The sequence below is a fragment of the Magallana gigas genome, chromosome 2, assembly GCF_963853765.1.
Source record: "Magallana gigas chromosome 2, xbMagGiga1.1, whole genome shotgun sequence".
Taxonomy (NCBI): Eukaryota; Metazoa; Mollusca; class Bivalvia; order Ostreida; family Ostreidae; genus Magallana; species Magallana gigas.
In genome coordinates this window covers 16,735,478-16,761,032 of record NC_088854.1, presented here as the reverse complement: position 1 = coordinate 16,761,032, position 25,555 = coordinate 16,735,478, and the positions used below count along the sequence as shown (strand labels likewise).

The 25,555-nt window shown below is 31.2% G+C and overlaps 1 protein-coding gene and 1 long non-coding RNA gene across 5 annotated transcripts; both read right to left on the bottom strand.

The window, feature by feature from the left end:
- Window positions 1-938: 938 nt before the first annotated feature.
- Window positions 939-25,527, bottom strand: LOC105326233 (uncharacterized). 3 transcript variants are annotated; one of them, XR_010710823.1, is made up of 3 exons: window positions 25,430-25,527; window positions 2,232-2,515; window positions 939-1,516 (listed from the first exon to the last, which is right to left on the bottom strand). It is a non-coding gene; the product is annotated as an uncharacterized lncRNA (long non-coding RNA). The 3 variants fall into 3 exon arrangements; XR_010710824.1 differs by lacking the exon at window positions 25,430-25,527 and adding an exon at window positions 4,363-4,997 and having other exon boundaries at window positions 2,232-2,344; XR_010710822.1 differs by lacking the exon at window positions 25,430-25,527 and having other exon boundaries at window positions 2,232-2,721.
- LOC105333538 (uncharacterized) lies at window positions 5,009-10,703 on the bottom strand. 2 transcript variants are annotated; one of them, XM_034446528.2, is made up of 5 exons: window positions 10,385-10,703; window positions 9,468-9,518; window positions 9,278-9,334; window positions 5,377-5,490; window positions 5,009-5,223 (listed from the first exon to the last, which is right to left on the bottom strand). In XM_034446528.2, the coding sequence occupies exons 1-5, from the start codon at window positions 10,506-10,508 to the stop codon at window positions 5,084-5,086; spliced, it is 486 nt and encodes a 161-aa protein (XP_034302419.2). In that variant the 5' UTR covers window positions 10,509-10,703; the 3' UTR covers window positions 5,009-5,083. The 2 variants fall into 2 exon arrangements, with proteins under 2 accessions (XP_034302419.2, XP_034302420.2); XM_034446529.2 differs by having other exon boundaries at window positions 9,278-9,331; window positions 10,385-10,664.
- Window positions 25,528-25,555: the final 28 nt, after the last annotated feature.

Sequence of the window (25,555 nt, the reverse complement as noted above, 5' to 3'; positions counted from 1 at the left end):
CATTTTGAAAACGTGATGTAAGCTCTTATAATTTTGTAAAGAAAACAATAAATGCATGAAAATTTGATGCAACAAATACCACAAAAACCACGATAACTTGATATCATAAATTGAAATCCATGTTAGCGTTATTACAATATTTTATGAGTATAAACATGAAATACAATTAGCTCCTTTAGTCGAAAACTGGTAACAGTTTTAAATAATGCTTCTGTCAGTTTTATTAAGCTTAAAGGGACGATTAAAATGTTAATTCGTTTTATTATCAAACGAAACAGTAATATTGTAGTGTTGACATTCGTTCAAACAACTTTTTAATCACAAATATCAACAAAGTACTGAAAGTACTGATAGGCGGAAGCATGATTGCAAGTTGTCAATGTCATAGTGTTAATATAACTATTTTCTTTTTAAGAATTAGTTTGATAACATAAAACACTATTCTAATATGTCAATTAAGGTATATACATGTAGTAAATGTGGAAATACTCTGTTACTGCACCAGATTAGTCTGGATCATGCCTTAAATAAAGATTCAATGAGAAGAGCAATTTAAATATCAAAACATTTGTTTTGTGAAATACATTCGTATAACAATTGATACTTATATGCAAGCTGAAATTACAGGAATACATTTTCATTTATTATGCCGATTTATTAAAAATGTTCATTTTGATATCAAAATGACGAAAGAATATTATAGAATTAGAATTTAGTAAACTGAACTTCTGAAACTGTAGTATTTTATTCTTTACAATAATGTTTCACAAAAATGCAGAAGTTACATTTGTACATCACTTGATTACATTATTTTACAAAATCAAGTAGTATGTGTGTCACTTTGCTTACCTGAGAAGCAATAGCCATTGAGAAATCAGCTTCATAGAATAATACACAAAATATCTGGACAATGTGTTGTAAAAAAGGTATTCAATAAAGAGATTTTGATGTTTTCTTAATATATTCTCAAGTTTAACAGTAACAGGATGATTTCAAAGTCATTTTATATGTGGAGAATTGCAGACCTCTAATTGATCCTCAGATTGCATTTCATATATTTTGTTGACAAATGTTTAAAACTTAGAAAGAATGTATTTACTTACTGTACTGTATACCAAACATATTTTACAAAGATCAAACATATATGCAAATGTTGAGAATTACAATACAATGTAAAAGCCCAGTAATTTATGGATAACTATATATTGATATTCAATAATGTACAAATTATGTGTCCTTTACAATTGCTCCATGTTGTACTGTCAAATCACAGGTCTCTAGTATTGAAGACATTTGAACTTTTAACTTTTAAGTTTTTATTTTAATACTAATGGAATCTTCCACCATTACAGAACATAGACTTTCAAAGAATCCCTTTATGGCTGCATGCCGTAATGGTGTTTTTGGAAAGCGTGTTATCATGGAGTGTGCCATTTGTGGTAACAACAATTTCAATTCACTAGTGTTGTCTTGCATCCATTATACCAATGAAAACTGTCTTTTTCAGCAGGATATTCTAAAATGTGTTGATGAAAAATGAATAATGGATATGTTATCAAGCAATATTTCATTACAATATACTTGACCTCCAATAAAGAAAACATGGATTTAAAAAAATTAATCTATAAAATATTTTGAATTTATATGTGTTTTACCTTAAATAATTTATTTTCAAAAGTATACATGTATTTTGCAAATAAAGGATGAGATATATAAGAAGATCACACAATATGAATTATCAATAGTTGTAAGGTTATTTTGGTATATTACATACAACAAATGGAAAATATAGTGATTGAACTGTAAATGAAAGTTTAATTTTGTTTCTCCGAAATTCTTCAGTTTTTAATTGCATTTAGTACAAGAATATTTACTATATTATTAAAGATATGACAACAAGATATCTGTGAGTCAATGCTCACTAGTGATAACCCTGCTCTGATAAGTATACAAAAAGCATAGTTAACATTACATGTAATGGGAAGTTGACATCAAATATTTTGAAAAATCAATCTTACCGAATGGCCTACCTTAACAAAGACTGAGTTAAAATTTCAAGCATCTGCGATTGTTGCTGAGATATCTTTGACAAAATTTGTGTTATAGACAAACAGACACTCAAGGGTAAAACAATATACCCCATCTCCTTCCAAGCATGGGTATAATTAGTTCATACTTAAACAAGAAAACCACGGGAAATATCGTATTTAAATTTAGTTGTATGTACTAACCTTGAAAATGGCGTTAAGGCCACTAAGATGAGGATTCCAGCATATTTCAGATGCCCTGCTTCCATTTAGAAGTTGCAAACGTGCAATGTTTGTCCCTCTTTAAAAGTGCTGAACTGGGAAGCAAACACCGCATTTTTATAGCATCCGTCTTTTTCTTTGTTTTGCTTGAATTTAGATGTGCACCCAAATTTAGCAACTCTCCCCTTCACCAGAGATGAAGAATGATGCTGAGCTCTCATTGTCTCCTCTTGTCAGTTAATGTTAATCAGTTTCTTGACATTCATCTGAAAGAACATATACATATAGAACAAAAAGATATATGTTAGGTTATTATCTATAATCATTGTCAGGTATATAATTGAGTCTTTTTGGAATTGCAATTAATCATGAACATGGTAGATCAAAGATATACTGGTATATAGTCCAAGTTCTCATGAATTGGAAATTTTAAAATTTAAAAAAAAAAGATGCAGTCATCAAAATTATCATATAAATTATGACGTAGAGAAATTTCCATAGGAAATTTCAGTCACTTTCATTATAGAGTAATGATAAGGTAATTCTGAGATACAAGTAAATACAGTAGGTAAAAGGATAAATCATATTAATTTTTTTTAAATGTTCAATTAAATAATTTGCAATCAATAGCCTATCTGGAATATTCATATTATGTATTAATATCAGTATTATATCAACCAATGAATTGTATCTTGTATGATACTTAAAAGCTATATTTGAGATATTTTAGAGAAAATTCATTTGCATTATCCATGAGTCATTTTTAAACCAAGCTGAATATTGTAATTTTTTGTAAGCAAAATGAATAAACCCTATATCATACAGTGCTGTTCGTAACAAATTATAAAATCACCATATGAACATATAGATCTGCAAAGATGTCACAAAATATTAAAGGTTTAAAAAAAGGAAATGTTATCTTCCTTTATATGGGATTCCATTGTGCTAAATTTTAATCTTTAAAGATATCCAGGCTCCGATTTCACAAAAAAAACTTAAGTTTTTACCTAAGTTTAATCTCAAATCCTGAGAATTTACTCAGCTGAGATTTTTCTCAAATTGCATTTCACAAATCAAACTTAGTCATTTCTCAGCTGAGATGAATTTTTTACTTAGCTGAGTCAAGAATTTTCATTGTCACAAGTGGCCCCTTATAACTTTCCCTGTTTCTTTTAATTTATTCTTAATAAAAACAATCGTCTGCTTTTGTTTTCAACAGAGGAAAATCGGATTAAATTAACAATTGTCATAAAATGTTAATCAGTCATGTAATGTACACTTTGTTATGCTAAGTATAGATGACATATCTATATGATCTTACATATTATATAGCAAACAAAAGATCACATTAAATACATTATGGTTACCTTAAAATCATTAGAAAGTAGAATCACTGCACAATTATTCCATTTAACACAAACAAATGAATTAGTTCCCTTTGTTTACATTTTTGTCAAGGGAGATAACTCCGTCATTATTATAATTTTTTAATGAAAAAAATATTTATTAAACCTGCATAAAATATTGCATATACGCTGATTATTGAGTGGAATAGATCTAAGAAATAAACATTACAGACAATATAATACTGTATTAATGATGTTAATGACATATTTATATTTGAGATTTGACTTAAGTCTGCTATGGAGGTAACTTAAGTTTTTTCTCAAATTGAGTAAAAAACACGACTAAGATTTTTTTGTGAAACGCAAATATTTGAGTTTTCTCAAATTTGAGAAAAAAACTCAGACTTAAGTCTGAGATTTGACTTAAGTTTGTTTTGTGAAATCGGAGCCTGTAGGCCTCGCCTTGTACAGTATTCATAACAAAAGAATTCATCAGAATTATCGATGAATGCCTAACACAAACAAAATAAATTCTTTCATAAAATTTATGTAGTTATCTGAGATTTCTCTGATTCTAATTCCCGCTTTTAAATTGTGACATGTCTCCTCCGCATGTCACATTAATATATAAGCGGGAATTAGAGTCAGAGGAATTTCGGATTAAGAATGCACCAGCTCCTCGATCAAGCTTATTGTAACATGAAAATCTAAAATGATGAGGCAAACGTTTATACAATGAGCAATAACACATTAATTACCTAACTTACCTTACGTATGTCGAAGATGGACAGTCACCAGTTGTTCTCAACGTGGGTTTGTTGACAAAACTTTTACACTGCATAACGTAATGCAGTATTGTCTGAGATTACTACGCGAAACGTTGGTATGTTTATAAATAATTTATAGGCATTGTATCATTCAAATAATCTTTTTTAAATAGATTTATAGACACCCTTGTTTTTTTTAAAAAAGCATTCATTACCTGATTCCTTATCAATTTTTCGTTCTGTACTCATAAACACGCAATTTCAAATTGAACTATTTTTTCCCTCGGAATTTCATCTACAGGCATCAGACTCCGTGCTTATCCTTCGTTTATGTCGCATACCATCGCAAGAGTTATCGTTCGTTCCTGTACTATCAAAAAAGTAAATCTACCACTTGTTATCTTTGCTATAGGCATTTTCAATGGATAATTAAATACGATGAAGTAAAAATTTAGAGACATACCACAGTTCTATTATCAGAAACGATGTTTAAACGGGGGTCGAACAGTGGGGGGGGGGGGGGGTATAGAGTTGTGTGCCCTTAGTTTAAATAACATCCGATAGTTTACCATGAAAAAGGGCAGGAATTTGACCTATGACGTATAAGGTCATGAAAGCAATTGCAATAGGCGCTTCCGCCTAAAAAATTACAAAAAGGGATTTCCAAAATGCAAGCATCAATAAAAACGATAAACTTTTGTAGTATAAAAATGATTTTTTTTCATTTCTTTCCTGCTGCACACATCCGATTTCTGCACATTTGATAATAACTTGGGTAGCTTCGATAGTATTCACAAAAGCTACAAAACGGGTTTCCTAGTTGCCCGGCAATTGTTTTATTAACATCGGTGGTGGTTGAAGCTATGGAAAGAAAACTGAAGTAAGTATTTTAAAAATAAAACAAAAAGAGAAAGACTGAAATAATGAAAAAAATAAAATAAACGCCCTCTTACATACAAGGGGTCATTGTATAACGTTTGCAATTAAGTATTATTAATTAAAAAACGCAAATACCTTTGCATAGATTTTGGCAGTTTGCATTATTTGGTTCTTTCTGCTTACACTGATTACAAAGAAATTGAACCATGTCTTTCTCGGTTAAAACTGGTTCCGGAGTGGTCACATGGTCTAAAATAAAAGAGAGATATATACATGACTTACCAAGTTGTTTGGGTGTTTAACACATTACTAGTAAGCCGTTTGGATCGTCAACACGCCGGCCTCACACTGTTCATGTATAAATATGTATTAAAGCTGCATGGTCCGATTTAATTTGGCTCTACAGTATCATATAATTTTCCACACAAACCAATTATCTCATTAATGTAGAGACTTTTGCCTATTCAAACCAGCAGAAGGTTAGAAAAGTTCAAAGTAAATAAATACATTCTTCAGGGTAAAAAAAAAATACCAAAAAAAAATTCAAAACCGAACAAAAAAAAACACAAAACCAAACAAGCCAATTTGTATTATTGGAATGTTTAGAAAAGGGAAGCGTTTACATTTAACATTTCACATTTAAGTTTCGGATTTTGAGTAATTTTAAAGGGATATAAAGCGTATATTTAGTGAATAACAATAATTAGATCTGATTTTTTGCTTCATTTCTTTATTTAAAGATAGGACATTCACATAAATTAGCTGTATAAGTCAATCGCATAACAAAGATACTAGAAAAAAAATATATTTTATTTTTTTACGTGCCAGTAAAAATAGTAAATGTTTGAATAACCCCATCTTAAATGGGTCACGTGACATACATCTCGGTCCATCAACAACAAAGACGACTACGAGAAAGAAAGCGGGGTAGACGTTAAGTTAACACTCTCAGTACATGCATTCCCCAGGGAGGGGGTATTTACTCCGTTTACCGTGTCGATAATCGTGTTTTATCTTTATTATACAAAATGAAAAATTCATATCGTTTTTCATTAATGAACATCGGAATTATAAGGTATCGAGTATTGTCGGATGTAAGATTGATCCAATTTAAGGCATGAAAAACGTTATTCTAATTTGTAAACAAACTGTTTATCCGTCGTGTTTTCAATGCTTTCTCGCACTCATGCGCAGTGGCGTTATAAATGGTTGTTTACATTAATGTTCATCAGACGTGTAGCAAAGGTTAGAGACAAATAACCAAAGATAGAAAATGATTTATGGGCCTTGAGTTTGTGAAACGTCTAATTATAAGGAGCAGAATGTATATTTGTACTCAAATTCAAGTCAACAATTTTACTCCAACTATGCCACATATACCTTTTAGTCGACAAGAATTCGTAACTTTGTATTTTTTTATTACAAGTTTTTTTTTTTAAAATCCATACTACGTGGTTTTGGGTAACCTCACACTAAGCACATAACATCGCGTTCCATTAGCAATCAAGAAAACTAAATGTTGATTACAATTCTGTTCTGCTTATGCAAATGTTCTACTTCTACCAAATAAAAGGGAAATAATTTAATTTTTTGGTCACTCGAGTCACTCAGGTGACTTTTCGGACGTCTTTGTGCGTAGTCCTTTTACAAATTTCATTTTTAATTAACAAGTACTTGAAAACTACAATGCCATTTATTACAATTAATAGTTTGAAACACCCCGGGGCCTAATGGGCGAGGCCATATATGCAAAAAAGGTTGAACTTTCAAAAATCTTCTCTATTCCTACACATAAGGGAAAAATAATACATGGATATTGCGTAGAAAATTAATGTGAAATTCATGGGCTCTGGGCCAGAGGTTCAGATTCTAAGGCAGGGCGAATGTAGACAAATATTGTATACATGTATGTATACTGAGCTTGTATTTAATGTAAGAAAATCTTTTCTACTCCCATTTAAATTTAAAAAAAGACTAAAAGCATAAGCCATGAAAATGTATTAATGACATAGATCCTATAGAAATTATTACTCTCTGTATCCAGATATACTGAATACAGGATATTGCTTCTTCTACAATTGGGAACGTAATGGTCCCCGGGTCAGTGGTTTCGGCTCTTAATTAATCGGGCCAATATGGCTATAGTGAAAATGTATCTATTCTTAAAATATCTTAGACTTGCAAGGAGAAAGGAAAAATCAGAATTTTGACGTAAATTATCAGACGATGATTTGTTAAATTTTTTTTATAGTATTCTTATAAAGTCATTGTGAGACAATATTCCCTATATTGTTAAAATTAATGAAATGGCGTGATATGGTTCAAGGTTCAAAGAGGAAGTCTAAAAGTGTTTATGGAGGTGGTTTATGTTATTAAATCTATCAAAATTAAGAAAAGGAGATATTTCTGCTGAAATTTCATTCGTGGCTTATCGAATGTACATGTCATGATTCTGTGTTATAAATTTGCATTTACGTTGGAAATACACGTTTCAACACTTTGTCATTTTTATTTGTTTTATGCACTGTTGGTTATTTGAATATCCAATTGATGGGCGGTTGGATATTAAAATTATCCAACTGCCCATCGGTTGGATATTTATATATCCAACAACTGCTGATTTAATAGTGAAAATAAACGCTGATTAAAAACAATGGGTGGCGTCATAGAAGTTTTAAACATTTCTTCTGTACTTTCACCGTCGATGCACTGTGTCAAAAGTAACCTCGTCTTATAGTGTGATTTTGTAACTTGTTCACAGAATCCCTGATACTGTGGAATCATTAGAAATTGTGATGGTTTAATATTCGTGGGTAGCCCTCCCCAACGAATTTACATCCTCAACAAAAACAAATTTTAAAAGTGCTAGTTTTCTTACTAAAGCCGAAAACCTAAGCATCCACGAAATTGAATCCTCAAATAAATAAAAAAACCACAACCCACTAAAGTTGACCCCACAAATTTAAATAATTAATATCTACATCGTTTCTTTGAATTCACAATACAAGTACATGTACCTTGATAAGAAATAAATCACAAATTATGCGCTAAACCTATCAACATTAACAACATTCTCGGATACAAAGCTTCATTTTACACATTGACAAGTGACCACTTAAAGTCTCCTTTATCAAATTTACAATTGTTGGCGTCTGGCGCTAGAGTATAGATAATTCAAAATTAATTTCTCCAACTCTCCCCTGTTTTATGAATTTGTGTTTGCAAATATTAAATAATAAAAGTGGCGTTAACCGTCAGAGGAGACTCCAAAATGAGGCGTATAAAATGCAAACATGAGACTTTCTGACAAGTCCATTTACGTGATATAGTACTCAGGTGACCCGTCAAGACCAATGACACCCCTGCGAATGTGTTCGGAATGTTTTCTTTATAGTTGCTAAGTATGTAATAAATCCAGAGGTGCTCGAATGAAAGTTCACGAGACTTCACCGAGATTTGTTCAGTTCCTGTGAAATTTCGAGCGGAAGTATAAGTGTTCGGATAATATTCTCAAAATACGTAAGTGCTGGTCGATTTTCATATCATATTCTACTTTGATTTATGTTAAAACATCAACATCTTTAAGATGTATATCTTATTTCACCATCTAGCGGTTTTTTAATTTAAACGATGATATTCAGAACAGAGTTATCGTTCGTGCATAAAATAGTACAGTCTGTTTCACTATTGATGTTATTACTAGGTCAGGCGCGGATCGAAAATTAATCCTTAGGAGGGATCTCTACTATGCATGTTAATTGTCGCAACAGCAGAAAAAAAAACTATTTTTTGCATTGTCACATTTATTTCTAGAACACATTTTATCCACCATTTAATGGAGATAAAGTTTAAAATCAATTAAACTCTAGATTTTATATTTGACTACAAGTACCTAGATTCTCTAAAATAGGCTATAAACACGAGGTACGATTTTTACTGCGAAACTGAAAGGGTCAAATAAAACCACGTGGTCTAAAATTTAAATGACAATAACATTCGCAGGGGTGAATGAGCCTCATGTTTACGTGTAACATACCATGTTTTGAGTGTTTCCTTCCGCGATTCCTGTGTCTTCTTTCTCCACTATGTTCTGCTTAAAGAAAATAGATACAAGATATCTCTGAGGTATTGCGCACTAGTAATGCCCATGCATGTCATACTTTGGGATTTTTTTGTACTTGTTTAATTTTTTTTATTTAACTAACCACAGTTAGCGCATCACATACCTGCATGTCGATCCGAGTGCCTCCAACCGGATTTTCTACCACCTCCATTCTCTGTTTCATAAAAAAAAATTGAGTATTATTTAAATGCATTAAAAATAACCTTATATAAGTTATAATTTCCTGTTTATTGTATTCTACTCTTGGTTAAGTAAGGATAATATCTTTTAAAATCAAAAGAAAACATAACATTCTTCTTCATTAACCTCATATCCTTGCAGGAGTGGTGTTTTGATTCTAAATCTTAAAATGAACAAGATGAACATAGATACATAGATAAAGAATATAATATTTTTAAGATAGTTTTTAAACGGCTGAGAAAATATACATTTTTACCTCTACGATGTCCGTCATTCCGATTGAAGAAAAAATTGAAGAGGTTTAATTTTAGGACATATCAATTATACAGATCATGTCGAGATTTGGATCTGATAAACAATGGGGCTTTGGTTCACAGAAGTTCTCAATATACTTGGACTGCTTGTTTGTTGTCTGTTACCCCGTTAACTTAGTTGAAAAATTTGATTAGGAACTTGGCGAGTTACAACGTCCTTATGATAATTTTAAGGCACGTAGTATCGTACTTGAAAGTGTTAGCTGGCAAATGTGTAGAAAAAAAATGAAGCATCAAATATCCCCATTAAGATGAGCTAAAATTAGAAACTAGGGCATTTGTTTATTTTGCAATGAATTCCAAATTAGAGTTTTTACATCAAATATCCCCATTAAGATGAGCTAAAATTAGAAACTAGGGCATTTGTTTATTTTGCAATGAATTCCAAATTAGAGTTTTTACGGATCGATAGGCCCATCGTCTGCCGACCTTATCTTCTTAATTAATCTTTTTCCGGAAGTAGCTTTATGTACCATAAAAGTATAGTTTAAGTTTTGAAATGTAAAATATAGCTAGTTTCTATTACCTTGATTGGGTCCATTGCCAATTCCATTGTTCCCCGAATTCCTAGAACCTTTTTGCCTCTGCCCGAGAACCTCGACGCTTATAAAGAGTAAGACAACTAAGCAAAAAACCTGAGGGATTTTCATTGTAGTTCGTTAAGTGCAAAAATAAAGAATGCGAATCTCGTACGTGTACACATCTTAAAAAGACGTAATCAGCCAATCAAAATTTGTTCTAAAAGGTCTTAAAATCACTAGGCGTGTGCCATACTAAATTTAATTTTTGTAAAACTTTATGCTTGCAAATTAAAAATCAAATAAGTCTGAAATCTTCCAAAAGTTACTAAATTTGATGTTTTCAAAACAAGTGTAATCAATCATAATTTCGTCGTTTGTCAGTAAACATTTTTTATGTTCTACTGCGTCTCTTCTTTCTCAAAACATACAAACAAAAATTTATGATTTAAAATAAAGAATAGGTAATCATTCTTTGAGTATTATGAGGTGATAATTTTAGTCGGGGCGTGATCAAATCCAATAAAGCCCAAAGGGCTTTGTGATAGATTTATTCACGCCCATACCGAAATTATCACCTCATAATATTCAAAGAATGATTCCTTATTACTTATATTTATATAATTCTAAGCAACCGTTTGATTAAATAAACAAACCCCGCTCGCGCCTCAATTTGGCGTCATTTGTATTATGGGTTATATAGTACAAAATCGATACGTAGTGTTATCACAGGCAAAGACACTGGAAAATGTAAATATAAAGTAATAAATGCTTAACATTTTATTTTTTATCTTACTCAGTTTTATAGTATTCAGGTAATTTCTTTAAAAATCTGAGAAACTGTTTTAGGATTAATATTTTCGTAGTGACGTAACATCATCTACCCATAATTTCATATATAACGTCACGATTTATAAGATATCATAATTGACTTCATGTTTTTTAAAATCGCGAGGTTTTGTAGTTTACATAGAAAATATAAAAAGACACGAGTATTTTATTTATTTCCACAAAACGATTTCCGATACCATTTTAAATAGTGTTTTAGAAACACAATGTTACACACATACTTAGATAGCTACGCTTTTAATGAAATCGGTGGACTTGGAAAAGTTTCAAATAAGACAATTAAGATGTTTTCCTTAACATTATATTAAGTGAAATTTTGACTTTTGTTGTTTTTTTTTATTCTATTATAAAATGATTCAACAAACATAAATCAAACCAAATCATGATTTAAATAGCAACATTATTTTCGAACATTTTGAGCATAAATAACTCCCATTTCCCATACTAGTATTATATAAAATGTACAGGCACATAATTTCACAAAATTATTTACATTTCATCAAAATGACAGTTTGAAGTTATGAATTTTGACCGGTCCGGCAAAATCATTTGAATTTTCTCTACAAAAATATAAACAAAACTAAAAATATAATTCTTAAAACACTTCTCCATTAAAAAAAGACATTATTTTTAGGTCACCTGAGTCACTCAGGTGACCTAATGCAATTGGTCTTCTTCTAAATAACTACAAAGCCAATTGTTACTATTTTTGGTATGAAGCGTCCCTATGGTAAGAAGAATAAACATTCTGAAATTCATGGATCTACCACCCCTGGGGTGCAAGGGGTGGATTCAAATATGCAAACAAAGCCAAATTTTCAAAAATCTTCTTCTTTACTCCCACACATGTAAGGACAAAAACTGAAGGCATTTTTGTGATCTTCATGAAGCCCTCTACCAAAATTGTGAAATTCATGGCCCCTGGGTCAGGAGTTCAGGCTCTAGGACTGGGCCACATTGGCCATATAGTGAAAATGTATTAAATCTTAGAAGATCTTCTTCTCTTCTCCCATATATATTTCAATAAAACTGAGTGGATGGTTATAATGTCCTCTGACTCCTCTACCTAAATTGTAAAATTCATGGCCCCTGCGTCAGGGGTTCAGGTCACATGGGTGGGGGGGGGGATATGGCCGTATAGTGTTATTGCATATAATGTTTAAAAATCTTCTTTACAGACACAGAACGCAGAATAAAAACTAGCTGCATATGTAGAAAATTATCCTGTCATCTTTAAACATAATTCATTTCACCTGCATGTAAGGCAAGGGTTATGGCTGGGAAGGGGGGGGGGTATGTATTTGTCTCATTAATTTATTCTGCTCAGGAATTTCAGTGAAAAAAATTTGTTAATTCATATGTTTAGAAAAATAATGAAGCTGTCCATCAAAGTTATCGATAAGATATTGTGCAAGCATTTGAAAAGAGTTCAGGGAAGAGGATTATAATAGTTAATAAAGTTATCTTCCCTTGCTTCTTCATAATGGAGTTATCATCCTTAGCTTGTTCATATTTAGTAATTAATCATTAAATATTTTATAATTAAGAGGTTGTATGATCAAAATAGTTATGCAAGTATTTTTATCATTCGAAACAAAAACAGTTTTTAATTTTTTTTAAAATGTTAATAGTAAAGTAATAAGTAGTATACTGGCAACCTTGTTTTAGTTTATCTATGAAAACATAAACATAAAACCTATTTTGCACGTGAGTATTTATGGGATAACATATAAGAAGGGTATCTGTGTTGCTTTTATGTAGTTCGTCATACACTCTGTTATGAGCTCTAAATTTTGTGCTAAACTGTAGGGTTAAGAGGCCTTCTTGAAATATTTCAGGCAGGAAGATGTATGTCATTACAATATTTTAAGAGCATAAACATGAAAAAAACCCACCTTATTTTGCTTGTAATTAAAAAAAAATTAGTTGTTATCATTGTTTCTCAAAGAATTCTTATTCATTACATTTGCATTTCATTACTACTGTTAGAATCGTCTCCCCTGTTGCGCTCTTCTGTAGAGAAGGTAAACTAGTCAGAATGTTGACAAAACTATACAAGTTCAGGTTCAGGCAAAGTATTGAGAAATGCTGTAAGTGTTGTTAATATATATTATGATATTGAATGATTTTAATTGCACAAAAATTGGCCCATCTTGTTAGTGTTATTCACTATATCACATATTGATGGAGACTTGTATATAGTCTATAAACTGCTATTTTCTGTCCCGATATATTTAAGAAGTACATTTGGACGATTTTTAATCAAAATATACAAACCTGTGATAGAATTGCAATTAAAATAGATGAAGGGGAAATTTTCCAAGATAATCTCATTCACATATTATCATATTTTACTCGAAAAAATCCACAAAAACGAGAACTGATTTCTTACAAAGATTTCATTTATAATGGGGTATGTTGAAAATGACAGATGTCCTACGGACCCGGTTTGACCTGAGCGTAGCCTGGTCACATTGAGATTATTCCTTCTATGTTGAAATAATTCAGAATTCACTAGGGATGCCTCGTGCAATTTTTCATCGTTATCATTTGAGTCTGTTGCAATAGACATCACATTTCTGTACGTGTATATTTCACTGGCCATCTATAAACCACCCTGCAGATGTTAAGGTTAGACTCCTTTAAGCATTAATTTTGACTGTTTGAATTTCTTAAGCAAACAAATAATTGTAAAAGTGAGTAATTGCACACCTTTTCAATGTGATTAGCATTTAAATTTTAAAATCATAATTAAATCACTTTTATCAAATATAACTATACCTTTACGCAGTATAATTGCAAGTTTTGATCCGCCCGATGGAAGAATTTATAATGTAAGCTATAGTTCATTTCTTCAATCTTTCTTTTTACATATTTTTTCATGAATCAGAATTTTTCTTAGTTATAATATTCATGGAATCTTGAAATGACGGGGAGGGGGCCAGTTTTTTTAGTTCTTGAGAATGTAACACAGTAAGTACATCTGAAATTAATAAAGAGCTCTACTCCTTACCTCTCTATAAGCATTTTATCTCCTTTTGGAAAAAGTTAAAGTTTGTACCTTTTCTTTAAATTAAAATATAATTGTAAAGGAAAAAAGGAGGTGTTAGGTTATCCTTTACCCCGGGGATCTCAACCTGCGAAAACCGCATATAAATATAAACATAAACTATAAAAAAGTTATCCCAAATATTAATATAGACATCATAACTTGTTCTTGTGGGATTGTTATTTGGGATGTTATTTAATCAAAACCCATCATAAGAAGACCAGGGGCCCGTTTCATAAAGATTTCCTAACATGTTTCCTAAGATAGAACTTAAGATATGCCTAAGTTATAACTTAGGAAGTTCCTAAGATTTGTCATAGCTGTTTCACAAAAATTTCTTAGCGTAACGCAGTTGACTTAATCTTATCCCAATATACATTGTAAGCCACGTTTAAATCATTTCGTTAATTCCCAACTTATATCGATCATGTAAATTCTTTTCAGTATGGCATGGGTGTAAACTTTCTAAGTAAACGTAAAAACACATTCCCTTATTCACCTAGAAACAAAATAGAAAAAAGTTAAAACGTGTAAATAAAGTGCAAATAGTGTAGTGCATATGTGCATGTCCTGAAATTTTGTATAATAACGAGTAGATAAAAATAACGTAATAAAAAAACCGTATATTCTTTGAAAACGGTAGTTTTTGAATTTGAGAGATTACAGTATATTTTTTGTTTTTTGCTACATGTACATATAATTCTTGACAGCATGAATCATTTGAAAACATTTGTCACTTCTTAGGATTTCTGTTATTCTTTATAAATGACCTAGAGCATTTTTTGTCTAGTTGGTCCATTGTAAGTAGTCCGTGTTAACATATACAAATTTCCCCATAATATACATGTGACAATGTAACGCTAAACTACAGATTTTTTTACATATAGTTCTTGAGTACTACAGATTCTGGAGAGTTTTGAAAAGTAGAAAAATGTCAAACTTAAAGACAATATATTTGCAATATTATTGAGAGTCCAAAGACAGAATTTTGATATATTGTAAAGATAAATGTCCTTTTATAAATAGAAACAGATTTAGTGAATTAAAAGTGCCACTTTCTGACTTTTAAGCATTTAAAAAATGTATATTTTTACAATTTTACAAAAAGTTGGAAACATGCCAGATTCGTGACCTATCTGCACTTCACAGAAAGAATATTTTGAAATTCTCAAAAAATGATATACACAGGTGTATCTTGTTAGTGTTAACTCTAAATGACTTTTTGAATTTATATTTAAACTATACTCAGAATTCTTAACAATAATTTGGTGAATTATGCAAAATTTTATTCTTAAAAGGGTCAAAATGCTATTTTTAGTAACAGTGCTGCAGAACCAAGTTTAGTCTGACCACATCAAAAAATTTTGTGGCAAATTAATTCATATAGATGCACACTGTTACACACAAAATATGAAGTTGATCAGAGAATCTTGCTCCCACCACCTTTTCCATGGTTTTCTCTTAATGCTCTTAATCTTCTACTCAATGAAACTCAATTAAATGCATTTATGAGACTACTCAACAATTTTGTGCATGGGCTATGGTACTCAGGTGACCGTGAAGGCTTATTGGCCTCTTGTTTATAACAAGATAAAAAGCGAAATTATATCATACTTTATATGATAAAAACATTTTTAATGTTGAATTATCCTAACAGTTTTGAGATATTTTGCAAGAAATGAAATTGGATTGACAAACATAAATGATCACATGTGTATTACCTTTGGTTGTAGTAAAATAAAAAAAAAATAAAAAAGGAAGTTGCATGTGGATTGTGTTGTAAAATATTCAGGTACTGCTGTACAGAAACCACTTGCGTGTAAGATAAACGTTTACAAGTGCTAAAATTTACAATTATAATAAAAGCATTGTCCAACATTTCTTTCTATAAATTATATTACGCGAGTACTAAATTCCTCGATTTAACCGTGTTGCATCAAATCGCAAGGATATTAAATTGCAAACGCCAATATTTTAATACAGTTTGATAAAGTTTACATGTCTGAAAGAGAGCGAGATTTTCAAAATCCACGAAATGTGCTTCGCACGATTTCATGCGGAAATGAGTTCCTTGAGTTAAATTAGCAATCTACAGTAATAAATGTACAATATTGAATAAAAAATGCTATTTATTCTCATAATTATTGTAAACGCATACTTAAAAAAATGTAGAATAAAAAAACCCATTTAGATTGTAACTTATCGGCGGATTCACAAACAAAGGTCTTTATGCACAAATGTGTAAAACAACGCACACAGAAAAAAAAATGTAATTCTTATAAAACCATCCAAAAATTAGATCGCTGACCTTACAAGGACAATAGTTGTAGTAAACAGATGACGTTCTTATTATTCAGTTATTTTGTTATTAAGTGTTGATGGATTTCTCGAGAACAAGCATGAACGCTAAGTTGACCTATTTATCTGAATGTGATAAATGACACACCAAATATACAAAACACAATAGGTGGTGTTCATTCCTCAAAAAGAAATTTGTTGCTGTCATTCTTAATCTTTTACCATTTATTAACGCATTTATCAAAGTTAATTTTCCTTCTTGGTGTATGTAAAACACAATGTCCGTGAAGTTTTAAAACAACATAGAAACGCAATGTAGTGTAGGCAAAAGGAGGGGAGAGTACAAGCTCCCCCGATTTTTTTTCCGACATGAGCTTCAACAATGGCATTGCATAACTAAGTCCCACAATCGAACAACTTCATAATAATGTTTCACAATATTATTTCAATTTTGCCGTTTAAATAACTATAAACGACCTAAGAGCATACATAGACAAGTTTAAACAAATATAATTTAGGACAAGGTAAAACACGAGAAAGTTACAACATTAACGATACTTTTTAATATAAATAAGGGTAGTGATTAATTAGGCGAGGTGTCAACATATTAACCATTAGATCTACCTTGATTTTTTTGAAAAAATGATTTGTTTATCTACGAACTAAGTCAACATATTTCCCATCAGATCTGCCTTAATTTTTTTAAACGATTTGTTTAGCGAAGAAGCTATAACTAAGAAACTATTAATAAAAAAGAAAAATCCATATGATTTATCATTATTTTTTTTATCTCTTTATACAGAGCTCTTCTAAAGAAAATATATATATTTTTAAAAAGGTCTGTCCGACCAAAACCACTGGGCCGATTTCAACCAATCTTGGCACATAACATTCTTGGGTTAAGATTATTCAAGTTGGATCACGCCCTTTTTAAAGAGGAGATAATAAAAAATCATTGAAAATTTGCTGGTATTTTTCAAAAAACTTCTTCTTATAAACAATTTGACCAGAAAGGCTAAAACTTGTGTGGAAAAATCATTAGATAGATTAGATTATAATCCCCAGGGGTAGGGTGGGGCCACAATGGGGGTTCAAATTTTTACATAGGAAGATTATAGGAAAAATCGTCTTCTAAGACATAATTTAGCTTGAAAAACTGTAACTTAGTCATTTCAGATTGTGTAGATTAAAATTTGTCATAATCTTCAGGAGTAGCCCTAGTTGGGACAAATAAAGGGGGGGGGGGGAGTGGTGTTGTTTTAATTTACAAAGGAAAAAAACTCAAATGATATTATATATAATTTTTCTTAATATGGAAGGATTTTGACTTATTATTGATTCATTAGAATTTGTTTATACTCTGGCCCCTGAACAATTCTTGGGCCTCACACAGGATTCAAAGTTTAATGTAGGTTTATAATCAATATATAGACAGTTTTAAGGATCTTGAGAACTGTTATGATCAATATTTGATATGACTGTGTCACGACCTTGACCTTGAACTAATAATAGATAAATGTGGCGAAACTGCGCGTTTTTACGGAAGGTTCTTTTTACTTTGATAAAAATTATACCCTTTTTATAGGATATGTCCTCTTATCTGTCCCCAAACCGTTCAACGTAAGATTCATATTATCTGAACAATTCTCTTCCAGAGTGAAATAAGTGGACACAATGTTGGTAACTCGTCAAAATACGTCAAAACGGCTATTAACTACTTATAGAAGTAGCACATGTATTTAGCAATTTTTAAGTACAATTTATTTTTGTTTAAGAATTAAAATAAACCGTATAATTAACCGGTTGTTCAGGCACCGCGAGTGGGCTTTTCCCATTAGTTTTTAACCAATAACTAGAAGTGACCTTAAACATTACGAAATGACCTTGCGTTTTGGGCTTGACAAATTATCAGGTATCGTCGATATCAATGCTTTTTATGCCTCTTAATGCATGCCTTTATCAATCTCGATTGCGGAATATGACCAGGAATATTCTGGTCGACAAAATATTTTTCTCGTCGCAGCTTTAATCTACCGAGATGGGTCAATATCGTCAACACAGATATTGTGTCAATGAAACTTAATTACCCCGAATACAATAACTTTGACGATACTTAAATGTGAATAGCCTAATCATGTTTTCAAAGTAAATTTAAAACTGTGTTTCTAAAGTCAGTCAACGCCTATTAATATTGATATTAATAGGACTACATATAATTATACTTTTGTTTTGATTATTTATCAATTAAGTTATTTTGCTTTATTAATTATTCACAATTAAACGCAGTTAAATGTGTTACTTTCCGAAAACCTAAACTACTTTCTAGTTTCGCACATTACACACTCTACTCCCACATATTAACATGAAACCGCTTATAAAACCGCATGGTACTGTGTTATAAACATTATGTATTTACGTAAATAAATAACAGCAGGAACCAATGCGAAAGTTTTACAAATTGAACCGTCGAGTCCATCCTTTCTTTATCTCACGACATATGGAGACTTTAATACAAGAAAAAAAAATATATCTAATATCCAAGCGGTGGATTTGGGATGTACGCTGACAATAATGAACGTCAATCATAAAGAAATATGGGTAAGTATGAAGCTAATTGTACTTGATCACTCTCTGTTATCATAAGTTTTGGATTTTGCAACATGTCCCCATGTTTTAATTATAAAATTTGTTTTAATGACGATGTAACCCTGAAATAATTATCCATATTCACCTAACCCTCAACACGAATCAATTGACAAGTTTTGTTAAGTAGTTTTGTTATTGTTTAAAAATTTAACTGAATTGATTTTTTTTTAAAATTATGGTACAAATATATTTATAAAAAATTTGCCTCTGTATGCGTTATGAATTTTTAAGGATACAATAAATATTAAAAAATGCAATTAAACAATTGCATCGACATTGCATACATTCTGAAAATTTACAAAGAAATATAAATTACATTTCAGAACGCATTAAGGAATAATTACGTTAAACGGGAGCTGTTCCCTTTTTCAGTAATTAAAAAAACATTCCTATCAATTTTACACTTTCTTCTATTAATTATCAACTTTCTTCACTTTGTAGAAATTATATAATTTTTTTTTTTTTTTTACAGTATATTTAGATATAGTAACCGCTGACACTAAAGAATATTTTCCAGTTGGGATGTGGCTTTACAAACACTCCATTGTGTTCACTTTCAGAAACTCTCCATACTGAACTTTTAATTTGCAGTCACACCAACTTCTGACAAGGCCGGTGTAATGAAGAATAATGACCCCCGTAGAATAATGACTGGGGGTCATTTTTCAACGTAGAATAATGCCCCCCCCCCCCTTGCTGTAAAATAATTGGATTTTATTGAAGAAAAAAGACCCAGGGGTCATTTTTCTTTATATAAAACGTGAAGAAAAATGACCCCCGTAAAAAAATGACCCCCGCTGTAAACAAGAATAAAATTGGTTATCCAGTATCCCGACAAGGTATCTAACTTTGAAATTACTGGAATTTTCACTCTGTTCAGTTGATTTTGAAGTTATTAACACCGAACTTGTAAAGAAATCGCTGTAAATAGTTTTCCACATCCGTTGCGAAAACACACACAAACACACTTACATTGCCACAAATTGTCACGTCTCTTCTCTCGTCATGAATTGTCAAACAAAGAATGATATATATATTTTCGAGCTGGGGGAAAGGGATTTTTAAGGTGGAATGTCCATCTGCTAAGAAAGATAACTTCTGCAGAAAATATTCTCACTTTGTTTCTGATTACTCCTAATAATTAAGACAACAAGAACAACAAGCAGCAAGGTAGGCGATACATACTGGGCCCCAGTTTATACTGGAAGGCGACATTTATTTTAATTCAAATTTTAAAAGATGAAAATTGAACTGAACGAACTGAACCCCAACTTTTCAGGGGGTCAAAAGATCACACGATCTTTACTGCCTCCAAAGTTGTCAATGCTGCCACAAACTATTGATGTTTTAATCATCTTGATGTTAATAATAGTATGCCGATGAAAAAGTAAAATATATTTTCTGTTCGAGTACTCTCAGTACTTTGACGATTTTCCTTGTTGAATGGCTGCTGTAAGTGGCTGCTAACTTCAGCATGGTTATAATGCCTAACAGTGGAGTAAACTTTTCATAATTTTGGTTTCATCAATAATTCAGGGTGATGCACTTGCATTACCAGTAGTGTGTAGTAGGGGAAAATCATCAGGGTAAGTATAATTCATGAACAATATCGAGTCTACTCTTTTATTGCCAAAAACAGAATTTTGTTTTATAGGGTCCTGTATCTCAAAATAATTTTAATGTGTTGTCACTCGTTATATAATGAGATATATACATGTAAATGTAATTCGTGAAGATGACAACCATACCCCTATACAATACGTCAGTATCTTGTTATAACAGAAGGAATTCTATTTTCTAAGATATACCTCGTCTTTCACTTTAAGTTAATTTGAATATGAATTATAATTTTTGTTACTTTCTGTAACCTACAGTTAAAAAACAATATTGTAAAGACTATTTCACAAAAAATAAAAAATGATACTGAAAAACTTTAATTTATAAGGGGGTCATTATTGTACAGGGGTCACTTTTCTTCATGTAGAGTGTGTTCATTTTTGTAAAATGACACTCTTCATTTTTCTACGTAGATTAATGACCGGGGGGGGGGGGCATTTTTCTGCGTAGAAAAATGACCGGGGGGGGGGGGGGGGGGCATTATTCTACGTCGAAAAATGACCCCGGTCATTATTCTACCGGGGTCATTATTCTACGTTACACCGGCCATTGTGATAGCTAATGATAAACTCAAATTCATTGTTTAATATTCCTGATGGTCCAATCAGAATCAGTCTTTCTCGAAAACGACAAAATGGCTGGCCCTGTCAGCAGTCAATGTGGTTGCAGAATAAAAGTTCAGTATGGAGGATATTTAAGAAATTTTATCGGGGAGTTTTTGTATGTAAGTAGCCTGCGTTTGATGTGAGATTTTAAAAGATTACTGCGAATGCTTCTCCATTTGTTGATATACTTTTGTTGTCATAGGCAAAATCCCATCGTGAGCCCTGGACCGGTAATTGTCCGAGCAAAAATAAACTGGCGACTTCGAGAGAATAATGACGTATATCTCAGCTATTTTAAGACCCATCAACTTAAATTTCGGCATGAATGTATCTCAGACATTCACTTTTCTACATGCATATTGCTAATATTATAAATATTAATTGATTTATTAGGCTTTTGAAGCGACCTGGTAGATTTTTTCTACGTCAGAGTTCGACCCCTTTCTTTATTAATGGCTACATTGAAATTAATGTTAAAGGGGCATGGTCAAGATTTTGGTCAAATTTTATTTTTATGTTTTTATTATTTACAATGCTTTAGAATTGCATTTCTAATGATGAAATTAAATGAGAGTCATTCGTAAAGTTATAAACAAGATACAGGGCTCACCATTCTTTGTCATGTAAACAAAGCTCGTGCCATGTTTTTGTTTACATAGGTTCAATATACCAATCTTTATCCAGCTTATTTGTCTATCTTTTTATTTATCTTAAGCATATATAAACAGTTCCTAACGTTTAACACATTCGTTTAAGGTTTAAAACTGATATTCTTACTTCAACGTTCAAAATGTAAAAAAACGCTTTGTTTACATAGCAAATCAAAGTACTGAAAGTACTGATAGGCGGAAGCATGATTGCAAGTTGTCAATGTCATAGTGTTATAACTATTTTCTTTTAAGAATTAGTTTGATAACAAGAAACACTATTCTAATACGCCAATTAAAGTATATACATGTAGTAAATGTGGAAATACTCAGTTACTGCACCAGATTAGTCTGGATCATGCCTTAAATAAAGATTAGATGAGAAAAGCAATTTAAACATCAAAACATTTATTTTGTGAAGTACATTCGTATAACAGTTGATACTTAAATGCAAGCTGAAATTACAGGAATACATTTTCATTTATTAAGCCGATTTATTAAAAATAGTCATTTTCACATCAAAATAATGAAAGAATATTATAGTATTAAAATTTAGTAAACTGAACTTCTAAAACTGCAGTATTTTATTCTTTACAATAATGTTTCACCAAAATACAGAAGTTACATTTGTCCATAACTTGATTACAGTATTTTACACAATCAAGTAATCTGTGTGTCACTTTGCTTACCTGAGAAGCAATAGCCATTGAGAAACCAGCTTTATAGAATAATACAAAATAGATCTGGACAATGTGTAGTAAAAAAGGTGATCAATAAAGAGATTTTGAAGTTTTCTTAATTTATTCTCAAGTTTAACAGTAACAGGGTGATTTCAAAGTCATTTTATATGTGGAGAATTGTAGACCTCTAAATGATTCTCAGATTGCAGTTCATACATTTTGTTGACAAATGTTTCAAACTAAGAAAAAATGTATTTATTTACTGTATTGTACACCAAACATTTTTTACAAAGATCAAACATATATGCAAATGTTGAGAATTACAATACAATGTAAAAGCCAAGTAATCTATAGATAACTATACATTGATATTCAATAATGTACACATTATGTGTCCTTTACAATTGCTCCATGTTGTACTGTCAAATCACAGGTCTCTAGTACTGAAGACTTTTGAACTTTTAAGTTTTCATTTTAATACTAATGGAATCTTCAACAGAAATTCCCCCCTTACAGAACACAGACTTCCAAAGAATCTCTTTATAGCTGCATGAAGTAATTGTGTTTTTGGAAAGCGTGTGATCCTGGAGTGTGCCATTTGTTGTAACAACAATTTCAATTCACTAGTGAAAGATGTGTTGATGAAAATGAATAATGATAATAATAGATATATTATCAAGCAATATTTCATTACAATAAACTTGACCTCCAATAAAGAAAACATGGATTTAAAAATAAAATTAATCTATAAAATATTTTGAATTTATGTGTGTTTTACCTTAAATAATTTATTTTCAAAAGTATACATGTATTTTGCAAATAAAGGATGAGATATATAAGATCACACAATATGAATTATCAATATTTGTAAGGTTATTTCGATATATCACATACAAGTAATGGAAAATACAGTGATTGAACTGTAAATGAAAGTTTAATTTTTTTCTCCAAAATTCTTTAGTTTATAATTGCATTTAGAACAAGAATATTTACTGTATTATTAAAGATATGACAACAAGATATCTTTGAGTCAATGCTCACTAGTGATACCCCTGCACTGATGTGTATACAAAAAGCATAGTTAACATTACATGTAACGGGAAGTTGACATCAAATATTTTGAAAAATGAATCCCATCTTATGGCATGCCTTAACAAAGACTGAGTTATAAAATTTCAAGCATCTGCGATTGTTGCTGAGATATCTTTGACAAAATTTGTGTTACAGACAAACAGTCACACAAGGGTAAAACAATATACCCCCTCTCCTTCCGAGCATAGGTATAATTAGTTTATACTTAAACAAGAAAACCAGGGAAACCGGGGAATATCGTAATTAAATTTAGTTGTATTTACTAACCTTGAAAATGATGTTAAGGCCATTAAGATGAGGATTCCAGCATATTTTAGATGCCCTGCTTCTATTTAGAGGTTGCAAACGTGCAATGTTTGTCCTTCTTTAAAAGTGCTGAACTGGGAAGCCAACACCGCATTTATAGCATCCGTCTTTTTCTTTGTTTTGCTTGAAGGTTGCTGTGCGCCCAAATTTAGCAACTCTCCCCTTCACCAGAGATGAAGAATGATGTTGGGCTCTCATTGTCTCCTCTTGTCAGTTAATGTTAATCAGTTTCTTCACATTCATCTGAAAGAACATATACATATAGAACAAATAGATATATGTTAGGTTATTATCTATAATCATTGTCAGGTATATAATTAAGTATTTTTGGAATTGCAATTAACCATGAACATGGTAGATCAAAGATATACCGGTATATAGTCCAAGTATTCATGATTTGAAAATTTTAAAATTAAGAAAAAAAAAGATGCAGTCATCAAAATTATCATATAAATTATGATGTAGATAAATTTCCATCGGAAATTTTAGTCGCTTTCATTATAGAGGAATGATAACGTAATTCTGAAATACAAGTAAATACAGTAGGTAAAAGGATAAAACTAGTTTATTTTTTTCAAATGTTCAATTAAATATCTTTGTAATAGCCTATCTGGAATATTTATTTTATCAACCAATCAATTGCATTTTGTATGATTCTTAAAAGCTATATTTGAGATATTTTTAGAGTAAATCCATTTGCATTATTCATATTCATGAGTCATTTTAAAACCAAGCTGAATATTGTAATTTTTTGTAAGCAAAATGAATGAACCCAATATCATACAGTGCAGTTCGTAAAGTATTATAAAATCACCATATGAACAAATAGATCTGCAATAGTGTCACAAAATATTAAAGGTTTAAAAAGAGGAAGCGTTATCCTCCGATATATGCGATTCCATTGTACTAAATTTTAGTCTTCAAAGAAATCCTATACGCCTCGCCTTGTACAGTTTTCATAACTATAGACTGACATTTCAGAATTATCGATGAATGCCTAACACAAACAATATAAATTCTTTAATAAAATGTATGTACTTATCCGAGATTTCTCTGATTCTAACCCCCGCTTTTATATTGTGACATGTCTCCCCAGCACGTCACAATATACAAGCGGAGATTAGAGTCAGAGGAATTTCGGATTAAGAATGTACCAGCTCCTCGATCAAGAAAACGTTATCACCATTATTGTAACACGAAAATCTAAAATGAGGCAAACGTTTATACAATGAGAAATGAAACATTAATTAGTTACCTAACTTACCTTACTATGTCGAAGATGGACAGCCACCAGTTGTTCTCAACGTGGGTTTGTTGACAAAAATTTTACATTGCATATGCAGTATTGTCTGATATTACTGCGCGAAACGTTGGTATGTTTACAAATAAT

Bases quoted from the DNA above. Each gene is read 5' to 3' on its own strand.
- LOC105333538 (XM_034446528.2), bottom strand. From the start codon at position 10,508: ATGAAAATCCCTCAGGTTTTTTGCTTAGTTGTCTTACTCTTTATAAGC. The intron at 5,491-9,277 runs GTATGTTACACG...CTTTTATTTTAG, and splicing joins AAGGAAACACTCAAAACATG to ACCATGTGACCACTCCGGAA. The intron at 5,224-5,376 runs GTATTTGCGTTT...TTCTTTCCATAG, and splicing joins CTGCCAAAATCTATGCAAAG to CTTCAACCACCACCGATGTT.